General features: G+C 43.4%; 1 protein-coding gene and 1 long non-coding RNA gene across 7 annotated transcripts; one reads left to right on the top strand and one right to left on the bottom strand.

The window, feature by feature from the left end:
• Positions 1–419: 419 nt before the first annotated feature.
• SCNN1D (sodium channel epithelial 1 subunit delta) lies at positions 420–25,726 on the top strand. Of its 6 annotated transcripts, XM_062620072.1 has the most exons (14): positions 7,853–8,966; positions 9,393–9,493; positions 16,572–16,903; positions 17,693–17,945; positions 19,133–19,326; positions 19,992–20,095; positions 20,487–20,650; positions 21,193–21,291; positions 21,889–22,006; positions 22,517–22,595; positions 22,934–22,991; positions 23,754–23,809; positions 24,078–24,153; positions 24,417–25,726. In XM_062620072.1, exons 3-14 carry the CDS (start codon positions 16,587–16,589, stop codon positions 24,825–24,827), a joined length of 1,929 nt encoding a protein of 642 aa, XP_062476056.1. In that variant the 5' UTR covers positions 7,853–8,966; positions 9,393–9,493; positions 16,572–16,586; the 3' UTR covers positions 24,828–25,726. The 6 variants fall into 6 exon arrangements, with proteins under 6 accessions (XP_062476060.1, XP_062476061.1, XP_062476056.1 ...); XM_062620076.1 differs by lacking the exons at positions 7,853–8,966; positions 9,393–9,493 and adding an exon at positions 420–579; XM_062620077.1 differs by lacking the exons at positions 7,853–8,966; positions 9,393–9,493 and adding an exon at positions 3,744–4,090.
• LOC134164393 (uncharacterized) lies at positions 12,795–18,220 on the bottom strand. Its single transcript, XR_009965119.1, has 3 exons — positions 17,855–18,220; positions 15,638–15,715; positions 12,795–13,094 (listed from the first exon to the last, which is right to left on the bottom strand). It is a non-coding gene; the product is annotated as an uncharacterized LOC134164393 (long non-coding RNA).
• Positions 25,727–26,857: the final 1,131 nt, after the last annotated feature.

The following is a 26,857-nucleotide window of genomic DNA, read 5'->3' as shown; positions in this document are numbered from 1 at the left end:
AGGGGGTGTAATGATAGGACCAGGGGAATGGCTTTAAACTGACAGAGGGGAGATTTAGATGTTAATAAGAAGTTCTTCCCTGGGAAACACTGGCACAGGGTGCCCAGAGAAGCTGTGGCTGCCCCATCCCTGGCAGTGTTCAAGGCCAGGTTGGACACAGGGGCTTGGATCAAGCTGCTCTAGTGGAAGGGGTCCCTGCCCGTGGCAGGGGGTTGGAAGTGGGTGAGTTTTAAGGTCCCTTCCAACACAAACCAGTCTGGGATTCTATGATCTGCGTTCACCACTCCAGGTATAGAGAAGGCCACTGTCTTCTCTTCATTAACTATCCGCATGGGTGCTAGTTTAAGAGAAGCACACCTCTGTTGCTTTGCTGATAATTTTCTTTTATTGCTCAGGTGAAACAAAAAGGCAGAAAAGAAAAATGAGTTGCCCAGAGAGTTTGCTACAGACTCATAGACGGGACCACAGGACTGCAATAAAGGCCAGAATTTTTCTTACTGTTCCGAAAGAGGCATCATCTGTGAGATCAGCTCCAGCAGTGACCATGGGTCTGCTCTGTGCTGGAGCCCCCCTGCACAGGTACCAACAGAGGGCAGTGGTAGCCCACGTAAGTTTTAAGCTCTTAGTTGTCAGAGCAGCACAGGCTCTGCACAGGCTTGCGCTGCCTGCCATGGGTTAATCAACAGCAAGAAAGGGGAGGAAAAACATTGGCTGTGATGTCAGTACCTTTGGGCAAAACCCAAACCTGAAACCATCTATAAGTTTTAAATTTCACTTTGTTTCGACAAACTGAGGATTGCAAAATCTTGTGTCCTCACAGTATCTCAAGCATGTCTGTGCAGTTTTAGTGGGACTGTGGAGTTTTCATTTGTGTCCTGAGCACTGAGGCAGGGTTGTTGATGTAAAGTGACTGTTATGTTAGACCCCAGAGAGAGCTGCAGTTGTGCGACAAACTGAAATGATGTTTGGACTTACGGAGCCCCAGGGAGAGATGGAAGAAGTTTTGTTACTTAAGCTTCAGATCTGGACAAGAACTATTTTTCCAGAAGTAGCAAAATGATAGAGATTTTAGGGGGAAAAAAAGCCGATCTCAAACAAAAATACTTTCAGTTATTGAGGGTTGTAAGCAATTTAATCTCAGGGTAGTTTCCTGTCAGATGTCTTAATATTTCTCATTATTATCTCAGTCTCAATCACAATAACAGGATCTTTCATACACCAAAGCAGCAATAGTTGGTCAGCTTTATGTTAATCTCTTACACTCACTCAGCCTTATATCTGATCTGAGCTCACAGTTTACAAATGCTTGAAGGTATTGCAGAACAGAAGGAATTCCTTATTATAAATCACTATTATACTTAAAGATTTAAAGCACTGTATGAATACGAGGTATTATTAGAATGCTGTTTTAGCCCACGTGTATTTCACCTAATAACTTCCCCATGGCAACTCATGCAGTGTAATCCATACCTAATTTTATACCTGAGGATAACTACATGTTTTTTTCTCTCTGCTACACCATTTTGGGTTTTTTTTTTGTGTGATTACACAGGAATTCCTGCTGAGTCATCCAAGTCTAGAACTGTGAGAAACATGCAAACCTGGAGACTGTAATAAAGGCCCCCAAATGCTGAAGGGATTCCAGAGCTCATATTTACACTTCTGTCATTCTCTCTAATGTTCCCCAGCCCCAAAGTATTTCATACATAAGTGTGTTGTCATTCACATTCCATTCATCTCTCTGGTATGTTATTCTAAACACTGATGATAGCGTAGAATGAGACTTCTCTCTCAGGGTAGTGTCTTTCTTCCCAGTTGTTTTCCAACATGCGAATGAATAACACCAGAGAATTTCCTCTCTGTAAAGTATCTTTGGTGGACTGCTCTCATATCTCCAAGGCATATTTTAAACCTGAGCTTGGGAAGTCAATAGAAATTCCAAATTTACGCTCTGAAATCATTAAATGCATCAAGTAAGTAAGTACATGCTGCTAAATTAGAAGGTGAATAACTCCAAGACAGAGACAAGTGAGACAGTTTACTATCTCATGACGATTGGAGTTGCTCTTTAACTTGTTATGGGCTCCTCAGCAGGATCATGGCTGGTTACAGGACATGAAAACATCTTTATGTGCTTGTGACCAGACCTTTTGTATTATTTTAAACCCCAGAGCTGTCTGACTTTCACACTGCAGAAAATCTTCCTTCAGTCGTAAGAAAAGCATTGCAGATTTTCAGGACAGATACAAATAACAGGAATTGGAATTTGTTCCATTTGTGGGTGCCTTTGAATAAGTCCTTTGCTTCATTTTCTCCACCCAGTGAAAGTGGTACTTCATGCACTGCTCCCCACATGCAGTCAAATGAGTATTTTGAGGCTGACCTTGGTGGATGAAGAAATAAATTGAGAAAGAAAACGCACCCTGAGGAATGTTGTGAGGGGTAATTAGTGTTCACATGTCCTCAAACGTAATCTTGTCCAGTAAATGTGGCAATGCTGTGGCTGCTCAGCTTCTCTTAGATTGCTTCTCAGCTTAGATTGTCCAGAAGGACTCAGAATGCTTTGAAGAGCAGCCTCAAGGCTGCTCAGAACTGAGGACGCTGGTGAAAAGGAAAGCTCTTATATCCCAGAAGGACATTTCATATATCCTTGGGGAAGCAATTTCCCCAAATCCCATTACCGACAGCCATGTTACAGTGGGATCAGGAGAGGATGTCGTCTCATATGTATTCAGTTGGTAGGTTTGTTTCTTTAGCTACCTCATAGGTTGACCATTGAACCCATTGCTGCTTCAGATAACCAAGATAGGTCTCATCTTAAGTAGTGAAAATAAACCAGGACTCTTTACTTCTGCCTTGAATACAAAGAGCTACCCATTAGGCCCTTTACTGGTTTTTCAGTCTCTATAGCCTGTGGGATTGGAAGATCAGTCAGTTATAATGTGTTCTCTCCCAAGTGAGTGGACATTGCCAAGCACAGTAAATTGAGGATGGATTTGCACAGAGGAGCAAAAAGCTTGGATGGAAGAAGAGAACAAGTGGGGGAAAAATTACTCGAGGGTCTCAGAGCAAAGGGGACTGTGGCAACCTTGATCTGGATGGGCTGGAAGTAAGTCAGACACGGGGCTGAAACTCTGCAAAGCCATGGGGAAAGAAAGACTGAATCTTTAGGATGTTGTTAAGGAAGAAGTAGCACTGAACCATCACCTTGAAGAATTCATCCTGTGAGTAACAGGTGATTTAGCTGAGGAAGCTGCAGTGACATCTTCTCTTATTGAGCAAGGGAGCACCATTTATTGGCAAGACTGTTGTCAGTGTTTGCCAAAGACAGTTGTAAGGAGCTCAGTGATACTGGTGAAGGCTTTCTTCCTTTAGCCTGTGTAAAATGTGTGCTCTGGACACTGTTCCCTGAAAGGCCTTAGTTAGGACTTTGGTTTTGTGTTTAAGCATTAATAAATATTGCTGAGCTGTATGTAACTTTTAAAGTGTATTTGTTCATTCTGGGGCAATGCAAAGCTTTGATGAGTTTGGGTTTCCTCTTTTTTTCACCAAAAGAAGTTTGGAAACCTGAACCTTATTAAAAGCAGAAGGATACTTGCTGTTCAATCTGGTGAGACTCCATCACTGAATGTGCTGCAATTGTAATTACTAGTGTGCAGATGAGAGCAGTGACACTGAAACAATAAATCACTGTCCCAGGGCCACGTCTGTAATAGAGCACTAACTGATCACATGCTTTCCACTGTCTGAGCTTGCATTCAAACCAGGAGATATCCTTGACCAATAATCCTTCAGAGATCTTTTTATTAGGGTACAGAACATGAGTGCTAATGTCCTGGCCAGGTTTAGTTCAAGTAATTATATCCTGCCTTCCTGAATTCCCTTCCAATTTCAAGTGCGTATGAGATGCATCACTTCCAGGTCTAAACTATGAGCAAGGTCATTTGCATTAGAACATCTTGTTGCTTTCCCATCTCAAAGTCATTCCAATTCATTGATGAATGAAACAACGTAGGAGGGTTTGGTTTGATTTTCTCTTCAAGTGCTGCTAAGTTGGCTCCTAATCTTTAACCCAAAAACAATTTTAGAGGTATTGTGTGCTTAATTGTGTCTCTTGGCTTTGGTACTTTGCCCTTCTGAGTGGGTTTATTGCTTTAACTGCCACACTGGCTCTTGCAGAGTAACTTTCCTCAGTGACTGTTTTGTCTCTATAGTACTTGTTTGCTTCATGGTATTACAGAAGTATAATGCATTATTATCTAGTAGAACTATATGATTTTGCAGAATTCCCCAAACCCTTTGATTCCCTGGGAGACTGATCCTCATCCTTTCTTTTAATGGAAATTGATAACTGGTTCATAAATTGCTTCAACATAGTGATTATCTTGAGTTTCAGAGAAGGGCTGTGATGGCTCCTGAGTCTCACTGATTCATTGTTGATCATGAGGAAATCATTCCATTGTTCCATCATTCAATTTTTTTTCTTGTATAATATAAAGATAATATTTATACAGCTTTACTGGAAGCACACACACTTAATCATTTGGTGAGTGTCACCTACCTTGAGCTCTCTGGACCAAAGGTTTCTCATCAGCAAGGGCCAAGCATGAATCATAATCTTGGGTTTCCATAATCACTGCTCTTATGATAACAATCAATGTTGTTCATTTGCAGGCCAGATTAATATTTCCAGGCATCATACTTCTTGTGATTTATTACTTTTTCTGCTGTCTGTGTTGGAGAGGCAGCAGGCAGGCAGACAGCCTTAGGTGACCCAAATACAATGACAGGCAATTTAACCTAAGCACTGATAAATCCCTGATAAACTTGCTGAAACAAGAGCTTTTTTCTCTCTTTGATTTCCTCTCCTGCCTGGTTAAGGTCAGGTGTGACCTGCTTTACGATGATAGACAAGGAGATAGTATTACTATCTACTAGAAAATGATTCTGACATGTTTCTGAGTCAGAAAGAGAAAAGGTCAGTCCTCTTCTTCCTTTATCCCACGTGTACCAGGTAAGGAGCTCCATCCCCAGGATCGAGTTCCCATTTACCTCTCCATCCTGTGTTTCTCAAACGATAATTGGTACACAGCCATCAGTGGCCATAAGTGACCTTCTAATGACATCACCTTAAGATGCAGAGACAAATAGCATGACATGCCAGTTTCTCCTTGCTGTTCATCACTTTCTCTGAGAGCCTTTCACCGCTTCCGCATGCTTCTCTTTAGTATTTGACATTTGTGCGATTACATTGCTCTTTATATCCAAAGAACAGCATGCCTGTATTAGAATGTTATTAAGCTATTACCTTGCAAGATGGATGTCTGCCTTCAAAAGCCATTATAATGGCTGTGGTTTCATTGCTGCTGAACTTCCTTTAAAGCCAGGTAATCTCTACCGATAATCATTCTGCACAGAGATCATTTGCAATTTCACAGCAAGTTTTTGTGACAACATAGTTTTTCTTATTTAAAATACTAATTTAGTCCTACAGGAAGATCGTGGCTGAGCTGATGAGTGTTTTCAATAGTAAAACATTTCCTTTATAGAACTTATTAAGCAAGACAGTACCTGCTAAGCTTAACCCAAGCTTTAAATCCTCACTCTTCCACTCCACCTTCTGATCTGCTTATGGCCATGAAGAGAAATGAGCATGCACTGAATGCCACCAGGATGGTTGGAGCAGACAGCAGAAGCACATGCAGTCTTTTACAGCCAGATTCTCCTCGGTTCAGGTAGATAAATAGTTCACTTACTGATGCAAGTTTTTAGAGATACTCTAGCCCTGCAGGAAGACACGTCTTTGAAGAAGAGAAGCCTTTGGGAACTATTGGTACAAAAAAGGTTTAGAATTGAGGTCTGCCAGTATAGTCTCTGGGCAGCTTAATAATAAATGTATGTCAGACAGATTATCAGCAAGAGCAAGGCAGCGTTATTTCCTGTGGCAACCAGAAAAACAGAGTGATGTTCCATCTCATAATTTACACTGAATATTCATGACAATTGTCTCCTGAGGGCGGCTCAGGGCATGTTCTGAAGTCTGTGACAGATCAAAGGTAATCTGCATATGTTCATCCCAACAGCAAACCCCCCCGATCTTACCCTCTTTGTAACTCCACTGTCATGCTTAGTCTTCGTACACAGGTGTGTGTAGAATACAGTATTGTTTTAACAAACTAAGCTAGCTGCAGTGGCAAAGGAGGGCACAGGGAAACAGGGAATGTCTTGAGCAGAGTTCAAGTCAAAGTCAGTGTTCGGGTTTGGAATGGAAAAGAATAGCAAGTTGATGTTTGCTGCCAAAACCTGCTGGCAGATTCCAGTCACAATGGCAGGATAATGAAGAAAACCAGGGTATTTTTTGCTAAGGCACTTTCCAAAATTAGCTAATGCTGCATGCCTGACTTGCATTGTAGTAACTGTCAGTCCTTGTCTGAGGAGGGAATGCATTCTCTCAAAGAGGAGAGAGAATTGCAATGACAACATCAGGTGAAGGATATAGGCCCTTGTGATGCATATTCACATCTATCTGGAGGCATATTCAATGGCCAGCATAGCAAATGCAGATTACAGGTGTTCTTGATCTACAGACAAATAGCGAAAATAATCTCCAGATCTTACCCTTGAAGTGAGAAGAAAGTCTGTTATGTTAAGCAAGAGGCATTGCAAGGAGCTCATCTGATGAGGCTTGAAAGCTAAGGGCCAAAACATGGGATCTGATATAGGCAGCACCCCTTGCACTGTGTGGGAAGTTAATTCCAACACAACTTCTAAATGCACAGGGAGTTCTGTCACCCGATTGTCTAATACAGGAGTAAGCACTGATCATCTTAAAACAGCAGATGAGATCTAGGAATATCTCTTAAAAACATGTTTTTAAATACTACAGCATGACTACAGCCCATCCTGTCGCAATTAGCAAGTAGTATCAAAGCAGTAGTCATCATCATGCTTACATGGCAGCTTACATCACCAGAGCTTTATACAAACACCAATTAACCCTCTCAACAATGCTGCAAAGTGTCATTATGGCCATTGCAGAGATGAGGCAACAGAGAGAGGCAGGCAGGAAGATTTGGCCAAGATTGCACAGCCAGAGAGAAGTTCAAGAGTTTAAGGCTTTCAAGTGGGTATTTCTCTGTGGCAGACTCTACCCTTGTCTGTTGGTGGTGTGTTGAATTTATTGCCATTGCTTTCACTGTCCTGATGGATAAGGAAAATTGACCATCATCATCTTGAGTTTTTCAGTTCAGTTAGGTGGAGTTTAGGTTGTTTTAAATGTGCTAGAGAATGGACAAAACCTTGGCAAAGCAGGGACTCTCCACTAAAAAAGGGTGCAGACTTTGAACAAACAGTTGTGAAGAGTTAGAATCAACTAGAATCAAACCTTCAACAGTTGTGAGGAGTTAGAATCAACACCAATGACCTTTTTGTAGACTTTTGCCTCTGCTTGGGTTTTATATGGTGCCTATGGGATAAATTCAGTTAGAAAACATCACTAGGCCAGTTTAACTCCTTTTGGTTACAGACCCTTCCTGATCTGGCTTTTGGGGCTTGTTTGGGGATTTCTGTGGAGGGTTTCTGAACAGACAGGTCAAACCAGGAATATTTATGCTCTCCAGGTGGACTATTCACTGCACATTACTCATAGTGAGGTACGGGTCCTGGAACTCACATGGCAGCGTTTTAACTCTTGGATTGGCTCATAAAGCTTTCCTGGCCGTGAAAAACACACTGAAAAACAAGTGATTAATAGCAGATTTTTGGCTAAGTGCTGGCTAAGTACAGTGTGAATGAGCACACCCCAAGCATCAGAACAAACGGACCCAGAGCACGAGGACGTTCATGGGTCTCCCAGATCATCTGCAAGATTGAATGAATCAAAAATAAGTCATCAATGGAATCCTTACATCGGCCTAGCGGTTTGGACCGCCTTCGGCGGCATTTAGAGGTTACAAAACTATCTCTTTCCTAAAGCCAGGTCTTCTCTTCAGCCATGCTGCTTCCCTGAGGCTTTACCTGCATTCAGAGTGTCATTACTCTGCTTTGTAAAGTTTTCAGCACTGGTAACCTCTATAGAGCTGTACTTGTGTAGAGTACATTTGCTGCTGGGGCATGAAGGCTATGACTGCACTTACCCACTCAGGCATGGATAGAGCTGTTCTGCAAGAAGGTGAAGGAATCCTTCAGAGGTTGCTGATGGACAATGTAGTATTACACCTGAATTTAACCCAAAACTCCTCCATCTGAAGAGGTATGACACTGACACAGCCACTTATGTAATAGCTGGTTTCAGTTACTGATTCGCTAATGACTGTTTTGCCCTTGCGCAGTTTGTTCCCGGTTTCTTCATTCCCCTCCTTCCTAGCTGCCATACTGTAGTACCTCTTCCTCTTGTTGACATCTTTGCTAGTTCCCAATAGGAAAGCCTAAAGCTACTGGATTATCGCCAGTGAATTGATCCTTAACATTGCATTGCTCTCTCTTTCCTGGGTACCAAGAGGAGTAGGGATCACCAGGGAAGATCTACTTGTCTACTGCCAGAAGACAGGAGCCAGAAGTACCATCTGCCACTTTCTCCAGGAGCTTGAACAACTGCTTGGGGAGGTTTGGGCTTCATTTGTGACGGAGTTATGGTATCTGTGATTCCAGGATGGCTCTGTTTTACATGTCCACAGTACAAGAAGCTTTTACTGATGTTCTCCAGCCTCTGCCAGTCCTAATTGCATCAGCATTCCTACAGGTACTGAGCTGGAGTAGGATTAAGAAAAAACCACTAGCGAGCAGGATTTCACCATCCTGTGAATCTCTGGAATTGGCTGAGGGGTTGACAGGTCTGAACAAGTGGAACATTATCTATGAAGACTTGTGACTAAAGAAACAAGAACAGAGAACAGGAAGAGAAACAAGAAGGCAGGTGTTATCCCAGAGGCATGACAGGAGCAGCTACAGACATCTTACTCAGAAAGGTGAGTGAGTAGAAATGAATGCTTGGTCATACTGGAAGCAAGCAGGGTTTTACTACTGAGGCTGCAGTTTTAACCCTCTGCGCCTCTGGTGGAGGCCTAATGAAAAGCAGGGGTTATGCGGGGCCTTTTCAGAGCAAGGGGTGTAATTAAGGAATGTTTAAATGGCTGGTGACTAGCAGAGCATGCATGTGCTCAGTGCTGGGATTCCTGGGTTTTGTAAGGATGTGCCACCTAGCTTTAGCCTTGCCAACCCAGGCACTGCTGGTGATAAAACCAGAGCACTAAGAGCTCAGCACAAGTTAAGCGGTGTTACCTACATCCTTGAGCAGGTTTGGCAGCCTTTGCAGCACTCAAAGCTGCTTTGGCTAGATGCAGACCAGTGCAAAAGGGACACCAAGGTACACCGATGCTATCCTATTTCTGCAGGCATAGCTCACTGTGGTTTCAAGATAGAGATCTCCTCAGCCACGGCTCAGAGCATCACACAAGCAAAGCAATGAATGTTGGGATTCTCAGAAGAACTTTTGGTGAGCAGAGCTTCAACACAGATTCCAGAGATGAGGAAAACACCTGAAAAATCAGAGTCAGTTCAGGACCATTTAGAGCAGGATCAAAAGCAGACATTAAGCAATGTTTGGAAGTTCTCCAGGGCAGGGACTGCTTTGTTCTGCCTCTTGCATAGGACCGAACAAGTTGTCAGCACATCCATAATACCTCTGAGTACTGCTCCTTTCTCCAGTAGGACAGCACAGGAACGATTTCACAGTCTGCTTTGAAATGATGACAAAGTGGTTCTGGCTTGTAAGAACTAGGAAAAAACTCAGGAGGCAGAGCCTGGTGCGTGCCAGTTCAAGTCCATACACAGCACAGCCAACCAAGTGCAAAAAGGAAGCACTGGGAGTTTCCTTATTCCCTAGTTGCCCACAGAAGGCTGTCAGCCTTTGAGTGGGAGGAGTAGTAGACTGGCTTATCCAGTGGCCATGAAGAAAGCACCGTGAGGGAGTTTCCACAAAGCCAGAGGAGACAAGTCACGCTGATTTCAGCGAGAGGAAAGCTGGGTTGGTATGCTGCATCCTGTGTAACGAGAGCAAATGTGGAAGATGGTTTGACAGAGCAGCCTGGAGCATTCCAGGGGATAAACCACCATTCATGCAGGAACAAGTGACGTGAGTAAAGCAAGATTTGCTAAAAATGAAGTTTAAACTGTAGATCTACAAAGCCTCCTGAAGGCAGGAGAATGCAGGATCTGCTCCATGTCCCTGCCACTGCTAGCAGAAGGGATGCTAAAGGCTGCTTTTCTCAGCTCACAGACTGAAGAACAACATGCTGAAAAGTGGGGAATCTCTGGAAGACAAGTTGAGGGATAATGGAAAGTAATGAAACTCTAAAGTGTGAGAGTGTGTAATAGTGTGAAACAGATGTAATAAGGGAGAAAGTTCATAACTGAAAGACAGTTGGTGTGGCTTGTAACAGCAAATTACAGTAAAGTTCACAGTGTGGAATGGCAGCAGGGAAAGCTGCTGGAAGTGGGGGGGGATTTTGATATGCCCTTTCAGTTTGCTAGCTTGTTTTAGGTCTCTCAGTGCAAGTGATTTTCAACCAACTGGGAAAGTCTTCATGAATGAGTAGCTAGTGTCCTCTCATTGCTGTGCAAGACAAAAACACTCTTCTGTCTGGTCAGACTCATCTCACTGCAATTCAGTGTTCTCACAAGAAGTGAGATGTGAGAGCGGAGAGTGCCATGGTGACACCTCTTGCTTTGGACATTTAAAATCATATTGGACAAAGCATGAATATCTGAGCTCTGGAGGAGGAGCCAGTCACAGCAAGAGGGACCAGCCAGAGATCATCACTAAGCTTCTCCAGTTTAATCTCTGACCTCAAGCCTGGAGCAACAGCAAATGTAGGAAGAGGCAGGTATACTGGATGGTCTACATGCTGAACTGTCCCTATACTGCTCATCTGCTTAGTGTCTAATAAGCAACCAAAGTCAGTGTTATGAGAGATTTGATCTATAGAGAGCAAAGCTCTTCGTGTGCACTAGCTGTAAGGATGTACTCAAGGATAAATGATTGTCTGTGGTAGATTTTCATAAGTGCCCGAGTCCATTCCACGAGGAGTATTAATTCTCTAACTCTTCTTGCCCACATGAAGTAGCTAAAGTCTCATCTCTCTGCCTGCAAGATACTCTTTGTACTTCTCTTCTGTTACTCTGAGCTGGTGCTGATGTTAAGACAAAGACATGTTTAGTGGCATTTTTATACCACCCGATTCTCATTTGTTTCAGCAGTCTGTCAGATAGGCAAGAACTGCATCACCACCTAGAATGAGTATGCACAATAATCAAGGCTAGTGTAGAGAAAGAGGGAAGAGTGGAATTTGGACAGTTCCTTCAATATATGACAGCTTAAAAGCAAACTGTCAGAATTCCCTTCTTTTGTTTACCTGTATGGTTTTTATCACCTAAAGGGGATGCAATTCCATTAATATCAAATTAATATCAATTGGGGGAGAAATTGTAATTCAGGGAAAGGGGCTTGAAGACTTACAGTGTGGGAGGCATCCTTCTGTGTCAAGGGTAGCACATCCAGAGGGTGTATTCAACCACTGACATTTGCTGCTGCTCTATTGTGCATGCAATATACTCCTTCCCTCCACTACGGTACTATGAGCATTACAAACATTTTCTGCCCCATTGCAGAGTAATGCTAACGTAGCCATTTTGCAGCTCTAAAGGACTCTCTCATGAGTGTTATCTCCATAATCTCTGTATTTTGAAAGAAAAACCAACTTACTTTTTAACCAGTGACAGAGCTCTCTTCCCCTCTCCTCCCAGTTGAGGATACACGATGACAAATGAGCAAGTGCAAACAGAAATGGTATCTTGCTTGAGGGACAGCGTTGTCTGCATATCCAGTTCTTCTCCATTTCCTGCAGGAAAAATTCATGGCTGGCTCAGAAGGTATTGTTCTGATGTGTTGCCAGAGAATCTCTACACTGAGGCCTGCAGCCATAATGAAGCAACAGACTTTGTCTTGTGTATGTTCATTGTGCAATAATTTCATTGTCAAGGATTTATTGTTGTGATTTTCTATTGCACAATGTAAAATGAAGTGAGGAAGAAGGGTGGGGGACAAGTAAATGGACATGACAGAATCTGGGTTTCAGTCTTTTGAGTTCTTTAACGAGAATTGAACTGCTTACCTCTTCATCAGCCAGTGACAAGTGCCTCTGTTGTAGCTGTTCTTTCAAGAGCCAGTTGGATTATATTTTTAAGCAAAAGTTTAATTTTTGTACCCCTAAACACTGGCTTTTGGAATATTTAAACCATTTTTCACATGTTTTATGGCATTCCCTTTTAATACCAAAGAGGGGTAAATCACATTAGTAGAAGCTGTTTAATAGGATCATCATCTTTTAGATTAATCATTTTAAAATGGGAGACACATGTTCTACAGGTTCTGTTTTCCTAAAGCAGAATCCAGCGCAAAGCAATTGCTAAAGATGTGAACAGGATTTAAATCAAAGTCAGAAGAGCACGTTTCCCCTGATATCTCTCTTTTCCCTCTTCTTTTTGAATACAGTTTAATAGACAGTTTCAGTTGTCTTTGCAAATGGCAGTGTTTCACACTTCCAAGGTAATAGCACACCTGGTTCCAGCCAATCTCATAAAGCCCTGGGCTGATCTGGAACTCTAAACATTACCCATACCCAAAGTATTCATATTTTCATATAACAAAGCCTCTTGCAAAACCACTGGGGAGCTGTTTTCCAACTGGGCCAGTGTCAGTAGTAATTGTGCAAGAAGTCCTAGGTGCTGGTGTCTCTGCAGCCTCAGAATTCCAAATCTACTTCTGCATTACTTATGCAGCCTTTTGCAAGCCTTAAATAAGCAGCATTACAAAACCAGGATGCTCTGATTTCAGTCGAGTGTCATAGTTGGTTTAGTCTAGTCAAGTCTCAACATCTGAAGAGAAGAACAGCATTAAGAATTTAATGGGGATGGAATAGCCCACTACAGATGAGCAATATTCTTGGAGAAGCAGGAAGAAATCCATTGCCACGTGTGCCTTAGCCTGAGTAGCTGATCATTTCAGATTACAGAGGTATGTAATTCCTCAAGCACACCTGTGGAAACCTTAATGGCTTCAATTACTGGGGAGCCTGCAAACCTCCGGAAACCATGGAAAGACAGAAAGCTAGTTCCTTATGGGAAAAATCAGAGCTGAAAGAACCTTATAGGATCCTTGGTTACATCCCTCTGTATTTGTAGAAATTATGATTGTATCTGTAAGAATTATGGCTAAAAAGCTGTCCTGGCCATTAAATAAAGAACACATCACCACCACTCAAACCAACTTTAGCTCTAGCGTAGCCTTCATGTTAACTTGTTTGTCCAGTTCATTCACTTCCTATTATTCCCTGGATCATGCTTTGAATAATTTCCATGATCTCTTTAAGTCCTGCCCCTTTTGATGTCATCGATACAATCCATATAGGCTGGAGATCTCCCAGGGTATCTCCAGTTAGGGAAGGAATCCTGCACACTCTGGACCAAGACTTGTCTTCTGCTCAGGACAAAGCTGGAGGCTGAGTCTAGTGGCTACTCAAACACTCAAAGATAGAGTTTCTGCCAAGGTACAGTGGGTCTCCTTCAATCTGGTTTTACTCTACTTTGTATTTCTGTATATGTGTATGTATGTTTGATATGTAGATATACACATGGTTAGGTATTTGACTACATGACATGCATGTCTAAGTGTCTAGTGTGTGTTGAGCCTTGAGCTGCTGTGATAATACATAGACATATACTTGCTTGCCACTGCTCTATAACTTCCACTGACTTTCTTATAACCTGCAGCCTCTCTCCAGGCATTTACCACAGAGAAGACAGGCAACTGGTCACTGTTATGTGTTTCAAGTTGCTGACTGCAATTGCTATGTTAAATAAATTAGTGGTAGGCTGATCTGGGAAACCAATGGAGAGAGGGTGTTCCGTTGCCTGTACACGTGTGCTTTGGAAGCTTCCCCCTGGGGTGACCTGCATTATCATGTGCTTTTTCGTGCTAGTTATTTTGAGAATGCAGATTCAAATGGTATGAACTAACTAGACATAGCTTTAAAAGCCCTGTCAGAGTGTCTGAAAACTGGGGACTGCCACTGAAAACCATGGTATAGAGGTGCTTTTTTAGATTCAAAGCTATACATAGAAAAAGTGTGCTTGATAGATTTCATTTAACACTCACTTTTGGTAACTCAACCTTTTTCTCATTAGAGCAAGGCTGACAAGTGGGATTCATACAACAGCAACAAATTCCATTTTCCTGTTTTAGTCTCACACAGTTTTCATTTCTATCTTTAAATACCATAAATATTTAAGGACTCATTCAATATGTTCCTTAACATACACTGCAGGCGCATTTTAATGTATTCTTATCTCATTAAAATGAGAAAGAGCTAAGTTAAAGGCTGAACATGCAATTTAGCATTAGAGTTTAATCTGAATAATGTGTAACTAGACCATGTTGGATTTGTTTCTGGAGTTTGCCACAGATAGTCCCTTTTGTGTGAAGAAACCTCAGCTCTATGCCTTCAGCTGTAAATCTGGTTGATAAAATGGGTAACCAGTGGTTCAGAGTGCTGCGTAGTCTGCGTTTCCTTGTAGCAGAGCATGGAAATGCTCATTTCCCACTTTGATTCTTTATCACACATCTTTTCTTCTAATTGTTCATGCCCTGTTTCTTAATGTTTCAGTTTGCTTTGGCTCCCTGTCCTTGTTTAATGGCAAGTGCATCTAAAATCTGAAGAATCATGTCATGTTTAATAACAAAAGTATTCAGGAGGTGCAGATGCCTTCGAGTTAACTTTGTATTATTGTTAAACAATACCTTAGAAAATACTAACATGGTATGTATGGTGGTCTGTGGGGAAAATAGCTCGTGATAATCTGTGTTTCCTTGTCAGATAATATGCTGTGGGCTATTTTAAAGCTAATCTGGTAGTAGCTTTTGGAGTGCTCTTCGCTGCTTAAGGATTATTCCTAATCTTACTGACATTAATACACTGTTTTAGCAGTTTGGAATTCTAAGATACAATTTCCTATGAAGTATCCTAGTCCAAGAACCTCTGAAATAAAGCCATGGTTTAAAATGGAGAGGTCTGCTTGAGGATGAGGATACTGCAGCTTTGTGTATCAGCTGTGGTAACCGCACTGGCACCTCAGACCAAGCCACCACCACCACCACTTCAAAGCCATAACTCAATAAAGGACCTGAGCTTTCATTTCCTTATCACACAGCTCAATTGCAACAATTCTTTAGTTATTCCTGCAGTCCTTGTCTTGGCTTCAAACTCTGATACTGTACTTGTAAGATTTTCATTTCAAGTCGAGATTGTACCAAAGTGCACTGAGTAAACTTCTCTTAATAGCATAATAGGTAGAGTGATTCACAGGGTGCTGTAATGTTGGGAACTCACAGATTGCAGGACTTGATGTCATGTTCAGTACGTGGAAGTCTGTCAACATTAGTCCAACATCCTTAGGTTTTAGTATCGGTTTGGAACGTTTCCTCAGTCTGTGCTGGCTACAATATATATGAGCATAAATAGCACACTTTTATCAGCATGAAGCCTGAAACGATGGAGAGTAGCACAATAGATGTTCTACTTACTGTGACAAAGGAGATGGATTTTTGATTTCCAGTTATGTCACTCTTGAGTGATTTTCAGTTTTTGTTCCCTTTTCTCTTCTGTAAAATAAAAGATGATTTTTAGGTTCCTGAAGGAAACTCTTTAAGTTAAAGATAGGTGGCAATAGTCCTGTTAATAGCAACAATTACTATTTCTAGGGTCTTCAGAAACAACCCAACAGCATTTTAGTTTAATTAGTATCTGCAGTGCTTTATACACATCCTAATTTAGTTAACCCCTTCTATGTTTTCAATTGAGATGTTGTTTTTCCTCCCTTCCATTCCCAGTACCTCATTCTGCTCATCTTAGCTGTGGAATACTTACTGTATTTCATCCTGGAAGCAGCTCTGTTTCAGGGATGGTAGAAATTAATCCTGTTTACCTCCATTCTGCAGCAAAAATTAAACCCAGATTCTAATTTGTCCCTTTCATTGACTTGAAGGTTGGATTTATCCTGATTCCTTGACATAGAAATGAAACCACAATGCTAGTTGAGACAGGTTTGTTTGAGGCTATAGGGCAGCTTGTTCCTCTAGCAATACACTCATAATAATGCATTAGTTCCAGATCTGTGTTAATGCACAGTGACAGTGTTTCAGAGTTAGAAGCTGATCCTTAGTGTTCTTAGAAAAAAAACTACACACCGCTTTGGCTGCAGACTCCTCAGCTCCTGCGTTAGTCACTAATTCTGTGTATCCATACTAACAGAGAAGTCACAGCCTAAACGTGATAGATTGCTTTGAGTTCCTTGAGCAGCACTATGCAGGACATCTGAACTTTGCACTATTTCCTGGTGTCCCAGCTCACAGTTATTTTCAGCTTTTGCTAGCAGCAAACTCATTGGCACCCTGTTTGAAACAGCCCGTACATTGGCCGTGGTCTCTAACAAGATACTTCTCTTTTTGCCTTGAACAGAAATAGACTTAGAGGATGGAGCAGGAAGTGGCAAGAGAAGAAGAGAAGAAAGAAGGCTTGATTGAGTTTTATGATTCCTTCAAGGATATGTTTGAGTTCTTCTGTAAGAACACAACAATCCATGGCACCATCCGCCTCGTATGCTCAGACAGCAATAGGATGAAAACAGCTTTTTGGACTCTGCTTTTTCTTGCCAGCTTTGGCATGTTATACTGGCAGTTTGCACTCATGTTCAGCCAGTACTGGGCCTACCCTGTTGTCCTGACCATGTCAATGCATTCAGGGCCTAAGATGTTCCCAGCTATAACCATCTGCAACCTGGACCCATACAGGTAACCTGTGCTTTCTCCTTGTAGTCATCTCTTTAGTCGCAAGAGTTCAGGAAGGGTTAGCAAGGTGATGACTGCAGCCTGGAGGAGCCTCTCTGCCTCTCAGAGGTGGAAATGGACTATTGTTACTTCCAAACTGGTTTTAGGATAAGATCTTGTTGGGAATTGTGCAACAGCTTGTAGCAGTTTGTTTCACACACTGAGTCAGGATAGAGGGAACTTCACCTTGTGACTTGGCTCAAGCTGCTAACTGATTTTGTGCTCTGATGAAAACATGGCTACTGTGTGCATTCACTCCTAAGTAAACTCCCAGTCCCTGGAGTGATACATGCTAGAGCTGATTCTGCTTGGGTTTTCATACCACAGAATGGCTTTAAGGAAAGAACATAACTTCTATAGAAGGCTGTGTGGCTCTGCTTGTCAAACAGGGCTCACACAAGAGTGGCAACTTCTCAAGACATTTCAAATGACATAGTAAAGGAATTATGTAGTTTCCTCAGAATAATTATCTAGCTGGCTGACAGGAAGAACAGTTTGTGCTGCTGATGCTGCACAGCTGCAAGTTCTGAGGTTTACAGTACAGGATCCAGCAACTGGAAAGTCAGCTACTACTACTAGTTAAGTTATGTATGTTAAGCATAGGTACCATAGTTACTAACTGCTCACACAGAGGTCTGCAGAGATCAGGAGAGTAGCTCTTCCATACATACATAAAATACACAAGGTACATAAAATAGAGTGCCTTTGTGTAATAGAAATGTGGATATTCACAAATACTTCTGTTCCTTGCAGATTTGAACTGGTCAGTGAACATCTTGTTCAGCTGGATCACATGGCAGAGAAATCCATTGCTTTTCTGTATGGCATCAACACATCAGCCAGCTTAATCCACATGAATGAGAAAAACATCCACATAAAAGACCTGTCAAGCATAGGCAACCTCAGCAGATCTACCTTCAAGCTGAGCCAAAACTTCTCACTCTTAAGAATGCCTGGCCACAATAACAGGTCAGGGAAGAAGCATTCCAGGGTGGGCTTCAGGCTGGTAAGTTCATGTCCTCTTTGAGACTTTAACCTGGCTACAGACACAGCAGATAGAACTGGATGCTTCCTAAAGGACAGGAGACAGAGGGGAGCCCACAAGTACCTGAGCAAGCAAGCAGGGAAAGCCCACAGATGATGTCCAGGCCAGCCAAGCTCCAGCTCATCAAGAGGTTCATGGTGATGAGGCAGGTTTGAGATCAGGCTATGAAGTTTACTCACTGGATCAAGAGGGTCCACAGTGAAGCAAGAGCACAGCAGCCTGGCTGAAAAGCAGCTCTAGACCCCAGCCCACAGAAGAGCTGAAGCCCCTGGGCTGAGTTTAAATAGGCTGCTGAGCCCATGGGCAGAGGGTGTGGTTGGAGGCCCCAGGTGAGGCTGTTTAGGGCTGTTAAAGCCTAACAGTGCCCTCAGGGCCCTGACAAAGCTCTCACGAGGTACATTCAAAACAATGAGTGAAAAATCATTGTACCCCTTTCTAAACATGTACAAAACACCTAGACTGAGCTGGTGAGCCAAGAAATGACAGAGAAACGACATGCAAGGATCCCCTCAGTGTCTAAACGCCGTGGTACTGGGGCACTAAAACTGTTGTAGGTAAAACAAAAGATGGCAATAAAAAATCAAGATGAATACAATAAATGTGCATCTGTGACTGGACAAGAGCACAAATGCTTTGGATTCTTCATATCAAAACCAGGTTTAGTATCGATCTAAGAGCAGAAGCCAGAGAGAGATTGACATAGCTTGAAAGACCAGCAATTTTTGCCTGATTATCATCATTTTACCCCATCCTGAAGTCTTTCACCCGCTTCCACCAGAATCTGGGGGTGTTCACTTGTCTGAGGCCTGAGAGTAAGAACAAAGAAAGTGTCTCAGGACTTGGCTCTTGATTCATGGACTATAGAGAATTCCCACTAGCCCTGTCCTCTTTTCCCTCACACTGAGATCAAGCAGCACACCTAACTCAGCTGGAGGAGAGGAGGTGCTTCCCACATAACAAGATGTCCAGAGGTCCCATCCAGCCTCAGCCATTCTGTGATAACTAAAATGATCAGAAACTTCAATTTCTGATGAAAAAAATAGTGGTTCCCCTTGTTCCTGTATCCAGCATTGCCTTTACCCCCTGATCTCTGTTACCCTCAGACTGTTATGTCCTGGCTGTACTGAATGGCCCCTCTCTTCTTCCAGTGCAATGCCACAGGTGGGAATTGCTTCTACAAGACTTACTCATCTGGGATGGATGCGATTCTTGAATGGTACAGGTTTCACTACATGAATATCATGTCCCAGCTACCTGTTATAATCAACATTTCTGATCATGAGGAGCAAATAGAAGATATGGTTTACTCCTGTCAGTATGATGGGGAGCCCTGCAGACCCAGGTATGTTACTTCTTGAGGCTCTGGTTGTGATCAGCAGAGCTCAAGGGCTTGGGAGATGAAACTGAGACTACTCTTCACCTTATGGCCTACTGCCAGGCTTAGCCCTGGTTGGAAATCCAGCTGAAAGAAAGAAAGAGCAGCCTTTCATGATCAGAAATTCAGAAATAGAAATTCAATGAACCCCAAAAGGGTCAGATGGCCTTTAGACATCCTTTTGTCCCTAGAGGCAAAGACATGAGCCTGCTGCACATACCCATGGCAAAGGTACCTTCTTTTTCCTGCATGCCTAAGGTCTCCACTCTTGGAAGCTCTTCCACAAATGTATCTTCCACATACACCAGTGCACTCATCCATGACTCAGAATAAGCAGAAGGCAAATTTAAGTGTTTCTGAACACTTCCAGCAAAGAGGAAGAAGGTCTGCAAAGGTGGTTGTGGATCATTTTATGAGATAAGGTCCTTTTTTATCTTTCCTGGAGGCAATTGACTCTTAATTCTTCTGCATTTAGTGTTTCTGGTGCTTTTATGTACTCTCCAGTGAGTTAACAGCTCCTTCCCGTAGGCACTGCTGTACACACACAGACATACACAAAACACATCCTACATAGAAGTAAAGGTGCTGCTACACTCATAATTAAAACCCCTTAACATCTCTCTTGATTTCAGTGACTATGTTCACTTTCACCACCCAGTCTTTGGAAGCTGCTATACTTTTAACAGCAAGGGAACAGACTCTTTTTGGACAGCTACAAAACCAGGAATTCCTTATGGTATGTTATTTGGCAAAGGGTGGGAAAAAAAGGTAAAGTTAATATAATTTGGCTATGGCTTAAATACACCTTCTGTACACAGCTTACTGAGATACAGCCCCCTCTTCTAGTCTGGTGGCACAAATGGTGTACTCTATTTGCTTGCTTCACTAGCCACATATACATGATAACCATATCAGCAATATCTTAACCTACAGCAAGCAGAATATTACTAGTTTTGGAATAAGCTGGTGCAGTTATTACCTGATCACTTACTGGGACTCTAGAAAAAGAATGGCTCTTCTGTGAGTTAAAACAGCAATTCCATCAGTGCTGAGAATTCAAGACTTAGTGAGGTTCCTATTTTGGCCCAAAATAAGTTGTTATCTGCTTCCCTTTCTCTGGTTGACAGGACTTTCCCTTATCCTGAGAGCAGAGCAGAAGGATCACATCCCGCTCTTGTCTACAGTAGCAGGTGTGAAAGTGATGATACACAACCACAATCAGACACCATTCCTGGAGCATGAAGGCTTTGACATCAGACCAGGCATTGCAACTACCATAGGCATTCAGCAGGTTAGCCACTTGCTCGGGAGCATTGGTTGTTTTCTTACACACCTGTGGGACTCCTGGGTTCACTTCCTGACTGTGCATGTACATGTAGTAGCAGGTGTACATGTATATGTATATATGTGCAAACCCCTTTTCTCTCTTCACTGGGCTCAGGTTCCAGTGGGTAAACCAGAATGATTCCAAATGTGCAAGGAGCCTTTTGGTCCTCAGTACAAAGGTCCTGTGGGGCTCTTACACCTCATTCCAGCTCTACACAGGGGGCTGCATGTGTATAGCAGGATGAGAGCAAACATTCAGTAGTGATTTAGTTATTTGACATGATGAGTTACTGCTTGTCACCTGAAGGATAGTGATTTACCACGTGCACTCTCCTACCTTTGCCCTGGTACTGTGTATGTTTTATTAGCAAGGTATAGCTCGGCTGCTCATGTCTATTACTACATTTCCTGCCCTCTATATGATGCTCCATCCAGTTAAGATTAGATGGTGATGGATAGGTCCAATTACAGCTCCTAATCACTCAGGCCTCTTCTCTGTGTCCACAGGATGAGGTGAATCGCCTGGGTGGCAATTATGGGAAATGCACGACTAATGGCAATGATGTGGATGTTAAACTCCTGTACAACAACTCCTACACCCTGCAGGTATTGTCAGAGCTGCTGGCTGAGGCCCCAGCTTATTCACAGTGGATTAATAGCAAACAAGTCCTACTTTACTGTCCAGAGAGCTTTTACAAACCAGCAGGTTCACTGCTGGAGATAACAGAGAGATTCATGCCCCTCTGAAAAGAAGCTCACAAACAGGGGTTTGTAACTTGGGATGTATTTGACTGCGTGGAGGATACTCAGACACCAGGGCTCTTCCCTCCTTGTAACACAAGAAAGATCAGGCAGTGAGCCAGTCAAGGCAGCTGGACTGCTCTGGTAGGAAATTCTTGGGCCATCAGGTCTTTATTTGTGTAAGCAGTTGCTCTCGGCTCTGGGTGTTTGTTTAACTGAGATGTTACTCCCATAATGAAAACGGGGGAGATTTCTGACTGAGCTCAATACTGCTCTGAGAGGTAAAGACAAGGAATGGAAAGTGAAAACCTTTTGCATCATCACACTCGAGTACTGGCTGCTGTCTTTTTGCACTGACAGAGCTGTGTGTTGTCTCCTACCAGCTGCAGGCTTCTGCTGGAGGTTGGGGCACTTGAGAGTTTCTGGCTCATCCCAATTTTTTATGCCTTCTCCATTTCCCAGGCTTGTCTGCATTCCTGCTTTCAGCACATAATGGTTCGGAAATGCGGCTGTGGCTACTACTACTACCCGCTGCCTCCTGGTGCTGAGTACTGTGACTACAACAAGCAGCCTGCGTGGGGTAAGAGCAGCAGCCTGCTCTCCTGTCCTTGTGGAATGAACACCTTCCTGCAGCGGTCACTGCTGACATGACTCCATAGATCTGCCCTTCTACTTTGTGCCTATTTCCTGCTTAGACCTCACATCGCTGAATCCAGCCAGATGGCAGACCCCTTTCTGTGTGGAAATATCATGGATATAGTGCATAAAAAAATCTCAGTGCTATCAAACATCCTTTTATTAAGGCCATTAATATAAGGTCAAGCTCTTTTGTGTTCTCAGCATTGGTGGCTGTGCTGCTGTAAGACAAAGCTTTGAATTTCTCTTGCTTTAGCTGGTTCGCCTGCCCTCAGCAGATCTCACTGCACACACGTAATTAGTTCCATTTGGAGCCATTCCAAAGTGAGAGTGAGCCAAAAATAGGTCTCTTAGAGAGTGCTGTGCGCTTGGGAAGGCCAAGGTGAGGGCAGAGGGTTTGGTAGCCTTCCATTCCCTGAGGAAGTGTCTGAGTGCGTTCCGTTTCTCTCACCAGGTCACTGCTTTTACCAGCTGTACAACAGGCTCCGAAACCATCACCTCAATTGTTTCGAGCAGTGCCCCAAGCCCTGCCGGTAGGTCACAAAAGCAGGGTGCAATAAATGCCAGCTTGCAGGGGAAAAATCACACCAGGGGAAATGTTGGGAACTTAGTGGAAAACTTACGGACCCACTGGCACTTTCTGAAGCCGAGATTTCAGTTTGATGCTGGATTTTGAAACCCTTCTGATTTTCCTCCTGACCAGTTTTTGGGCATCCTTTGGGTTTATGTTCTAAGCTGATTTAGAAGCTTTTCCCAAAGTTCTCAGAACTTCTGATTTGAACAAGTAGTTCCCATTGCTAAACTCCTTCATGTATTCACTTTTAAATGCTAAGAGCCATAGTGACCACAATCTCTGTTTTTATCTCATCAGGGAATCACTGTACAAGGTGTCTGCTGGGACAGCTAAATGGCCATCAGCGAAGTCTCAGGTAGTCCATATGGACAACTCTTGTGTTTAGAGGGGATGCTATCTTTACTGTGCTTGTTGGAACATTCAGGGTGCAAACAGTGAGTCAAGCCACAGCAATGGAAGTGGCAAATAAAGCAAAGTGGTCCAAACCCTGTGCCCAAGGGAATGACCTTGTAGTTGAGATGCCAGACTGAGATGTACATTCGATTCCAGTTCTAATCCAAACTTCTTTGTGACCTTAAGCAATTCTCCTCACTCACTGCCTCAGTTCCCACCTACAAACTGGTGTTAATGACTTTCTGCTTCCAGTGGGTGTTGTGGTGTAACAACTCATTACTGCCTGCGAGGTGCTGCAGGGCTACGATGGTAACTCTGTGAGTCAGCAGATTGCCTCTTGCCATTTCTCATGTTCTGATCTTAAATGGGTATTCAGGCTGTAGGGCTGGGTAATTAATTCGTGTGATAGAGGTGATAATTACATGTAAATACAACCAATACATTTGGAGAGAGGAAATGATTTGGTGGCATTGCCAGTAAGGGCAGAATTTAAGAACCAGAATACTACACACAACTAAACTATCAGTGTGTCTTTCCTTGCTATTGTGGCAAATACAACTACCATTTGATAGCTGTCACTTTATGTTATAAACCAGTCGATCACATCCTTTGTTATCACTTGCAGTGGCCATTTGATTGCTAATGAAATCTACATTTACAAAGCATTAAACATACCCAAACTCAGAAGGCAGATTGCCAGTAACGTACCTCTACTCTGCTGCAGGACTGGGTCCGCCAGGCTCTGAGGCATCAGAATGGGTATAACTCCACCAGCAACAGGTCAGTCACTGTGAGAAGGTGCTCCTCTTAAAACTATGGATTAACTCTTCATCCGTATGGATGAAAGTACAGGCTCATCCAGTGAATTCCCCATCTCTGCTCACAGCACTCTGTGACAATCCCGTCTGTAACCTTTTCCCAAGCTTATGTTTAACACCCTCAGGAAGAAAGCCTGAGTGGAGAGAGGAGAATGCCGGACCTCCCTTGCACCAGGTGAATGACATGTGGACATCCCACCGTTGCTAACTGCTCCCTTCCTCCACTACAGGAAGGACATTGCCAAGGTGACAATCTTCTACCAGCAACTGAACTACCAGTCTGTGAACGAGTCTCCTTTACTCACAGTAGGTTGCACTACATCAGCTGAAAACGTTGCTACCTGTCATTAGTTACAAGTGGGCTGTGTGGGGTTGGAGGGGGGATTATTTACAGCCCCCAAAATGGGATGGGATTATTCTTCTTAGGGAAGAGACTTGGAAATGTCCCATTTTACACAATCACACAGAATTGCTCCCCAGGTGGCAGGCAGCTTGCTGACCTGCAGTAATCCCGTGTTCCCAGAGCTCTGCTGTGTTTGATGAACACAACCCTTTGATTCTTTCCACAGGAGAATCTCCTCCTGTCCAGCATGGGAAGCCAGTGGAGCCTCTGGTTTGGATCCTCAGTGTTGTCTGTGGTTGAAATGTTTGAGCTGCTCATAGACACACTGGTCTTGTCTCTCCTCTTCTGCTACCAAAGGTTCGGGTCAAGGAAGACAATGAATGTAGCTCGCACTCCTGCTATCCCCAGCGTGAGCTTGACCCTAGAGAACTACCGAGCTGTGCGAGAGGAAGCTGCAAAAGGTGATGATTCTGCTCATCCTCACCCTTGTGCAGTGACTGTTGCCATGGACAGGGGAGATCTGCATCTTCACCCATTCTCCAGCAAGGTGGAAATGCCAGAGCTTTGCTCAGATGTGGTGCTTAATGGATTTAGGTACATGAAGGACAGCACTTTGGGAGTGGAAGTGAACAGCTAAGGGTATGTTTGTGTGCACAGGGAGACTTGGAACTCCCCTGTTGCTCAGGTGCTGTCAGAAAGGTTGCAAACAGAAACATTCTGTGAGCACTAAACACCACACTGTGAGCTTGGCAATCCTCCTCCAGCTATTACAGTTCATTATTAAACCATCCGTGTGTCCTGGATTCAGGCATCATGCAATGTTCTTTTGTTCCTAATGAGTATCCAGGGAGGGGAGAACTGTTCTTCTCCTCTCTGGGACAGTCGTGGTGTCCTCATAAAAGCCTATTCATAGCTTTTAACTTCTAAAGCCTTGTGAGGAAACCAGCCTGTGGCTTCAGACAGGCCCATCTACATTTCACACATGCACTCAAAGGAGAAGTCAGCCTGGCTGTTAAAGGGAAGGATTTCCAGAGGAGGCTGAGGACTGTGTGCTCCTGTCAGTCAGGATGACAGAGCATGTCATGACAAGAGGTGCCTCTGATCACAGCTTTGCTTCCCAGACACCTCTCTGTCCTTAACCTGGGTATTGAGGTTGCAGTGCACAGGATGCTGCTGCTGAGATGCTTTTACATTAATTCAAATGAGACTTAACTATCCTGCAGGTAAGGAAAGGGAAGAAACAGGGTTGAAATCTTCTGTGTGTCACAGGCAAAGCATCGGATTTATTGAGGAGATTAAAATGCTGCGTTTTTGTTGCAGCCCATGTATAAATAGAGATGGTTCAATGTTAATATTTGACAGTAACTTATGTGTATGTAAAAGAACACGTTTATTTTTGATGGTGTTTGCACAGGAGCATTTTACTGTTCCGCTCTTGTTTGTGGCTTGCTGTGGAAAACAGGAGTTCAGAGGAAACCACTGCGCTTTGTTTTGTAGCTTTTGTAAGTAATAAAATGCTCTGGATACAGACTGTGACTGGGGGTCAGTTTGACTTTGTTTTGCCTTCAACCATTACCTGGGTTTCTTACTGTCTGATGGCTCCTTCTCAGTGCTGGGAATGGAAAAGGCCTCTTCAGAGTGCCCAGACATTACCTGCAGAAGCCTAAATGCACAGGGTCAAATCATGGGAAGAGGTCTGGTTCCAGACACAAAGGTGAGATCCCCAGAGCCTCCAGTGTGCTGCTGACCCCAAGATGCTTTTAAAGCCTCACTTTTTTGCTTCTTTTGCTTAATTATTTCTGTTTTCATTCACAAGGAGAATCTACAGAGACATGGAGCAAACCCAGAGGAAAGGGGCTGTAAAGCAGCAGCCAAGTGACAGTGAACAGGAACACGGGGGCTCCATTGCAGTGGGTGAGTCCATTTCCCACTGCTTAGCTTTCATGTGGGAGAGTGGCAGCTACTACAGCAGCTTTCCATGAGGAAACAGAAGCTGGAGCAGGGTGCTGGCACTCTGGATTTACACCTTTCCATGGCACTGCTGGGTGATTCAGGCCGTGACTCCCATTTGTGCCTCAGTTTGTGCTCCACACTGGCAACGCACAGCTCAGATGGAGGGAGCTCCAGATGGGTCAGTATTGCAGGGATGATAGCACAAGCAGTAAGGTACGACCCAGTGAAGGATGTGTAGGGCTGAGTTCTCAACTCCATCATGTTCTGTGATACAGAGGTAGCTGCTAAGCTGAAAATGAGCCCACACCCTCAGAGAAGGTTGCTCTAAGCTACCTTCAGACTGGGCACTTCTTACTTACACTTAGAAACCATTATTTCACTCTACTAAAGGTGGCACAAGCTGCTGTGAAGCAGATTTCCTTCACAGTGCAAGGGCAGGGGAGCCCAAAGCCTTCACTGTGTGCACATCCTGCTGTGGGGCTTCATGCTCACCTCGGAGCATCCCTCTGGGTCCCTGTGTCTGTGACTGCCTGTGGAGCTGTGCTCTGGTAAGGAGGGGTTTGGGGTTTGTCTCTTAGGAGAAACACGTTGTCACAAGGACTGAGATGTCTGTTGAGGTGCCCCATTGCTGGAGTGTTTTGTTAATAGCATTAATGAAATTAGAGAGTGTCTGAATCAGGTAAAGGCCACCAGGAGAGTTCGACTCATATCTCT

This window comes from Pezoporus occidentalis, unplaced genomic scaffold (genome assembly GCF_034315485.1).
Source record: "Pezoporus occidentalis ecotype Australia unplaced genomic scaffold, CSIRO_AGI_Poc_V1 ctg219, whole genome shotgun sequence".
Taxonomy (NCBI): Eukaryota; Metazoa; Chordata; class Aves; order Psittaciformes; family Psittacidae; genus Pezoporus; species Pezoporus occidentalis.
Note: the sequence above shows the minus strand (reverse complement) of the source record. Positions and strands in the feature narration are given on the sequence as shown.

Coding starts and splice junctions, on each gene's coding strand:
- SCNN1D (XM_062620076.1), top strand. CDS start 16,587: ATGGAGCAGGAAGTGGCAAGAGAAGAAGAGAAGAAAGAAGGCTTGATT. Junction 19,327..19,991: donor GGGGAGCCCTGCAGACCCAG/GTATGTTACTTC, acceptor TCTTGATTTCAG/TGACTATGTTCACTTTCACC. Junction 20,096..20,486: donor AAAACCAGGAATTCCTTATG/GTATGTTATTTG, acceptor TCTGGTTGACAG/GACTTTCCCTTATCCTGAGA.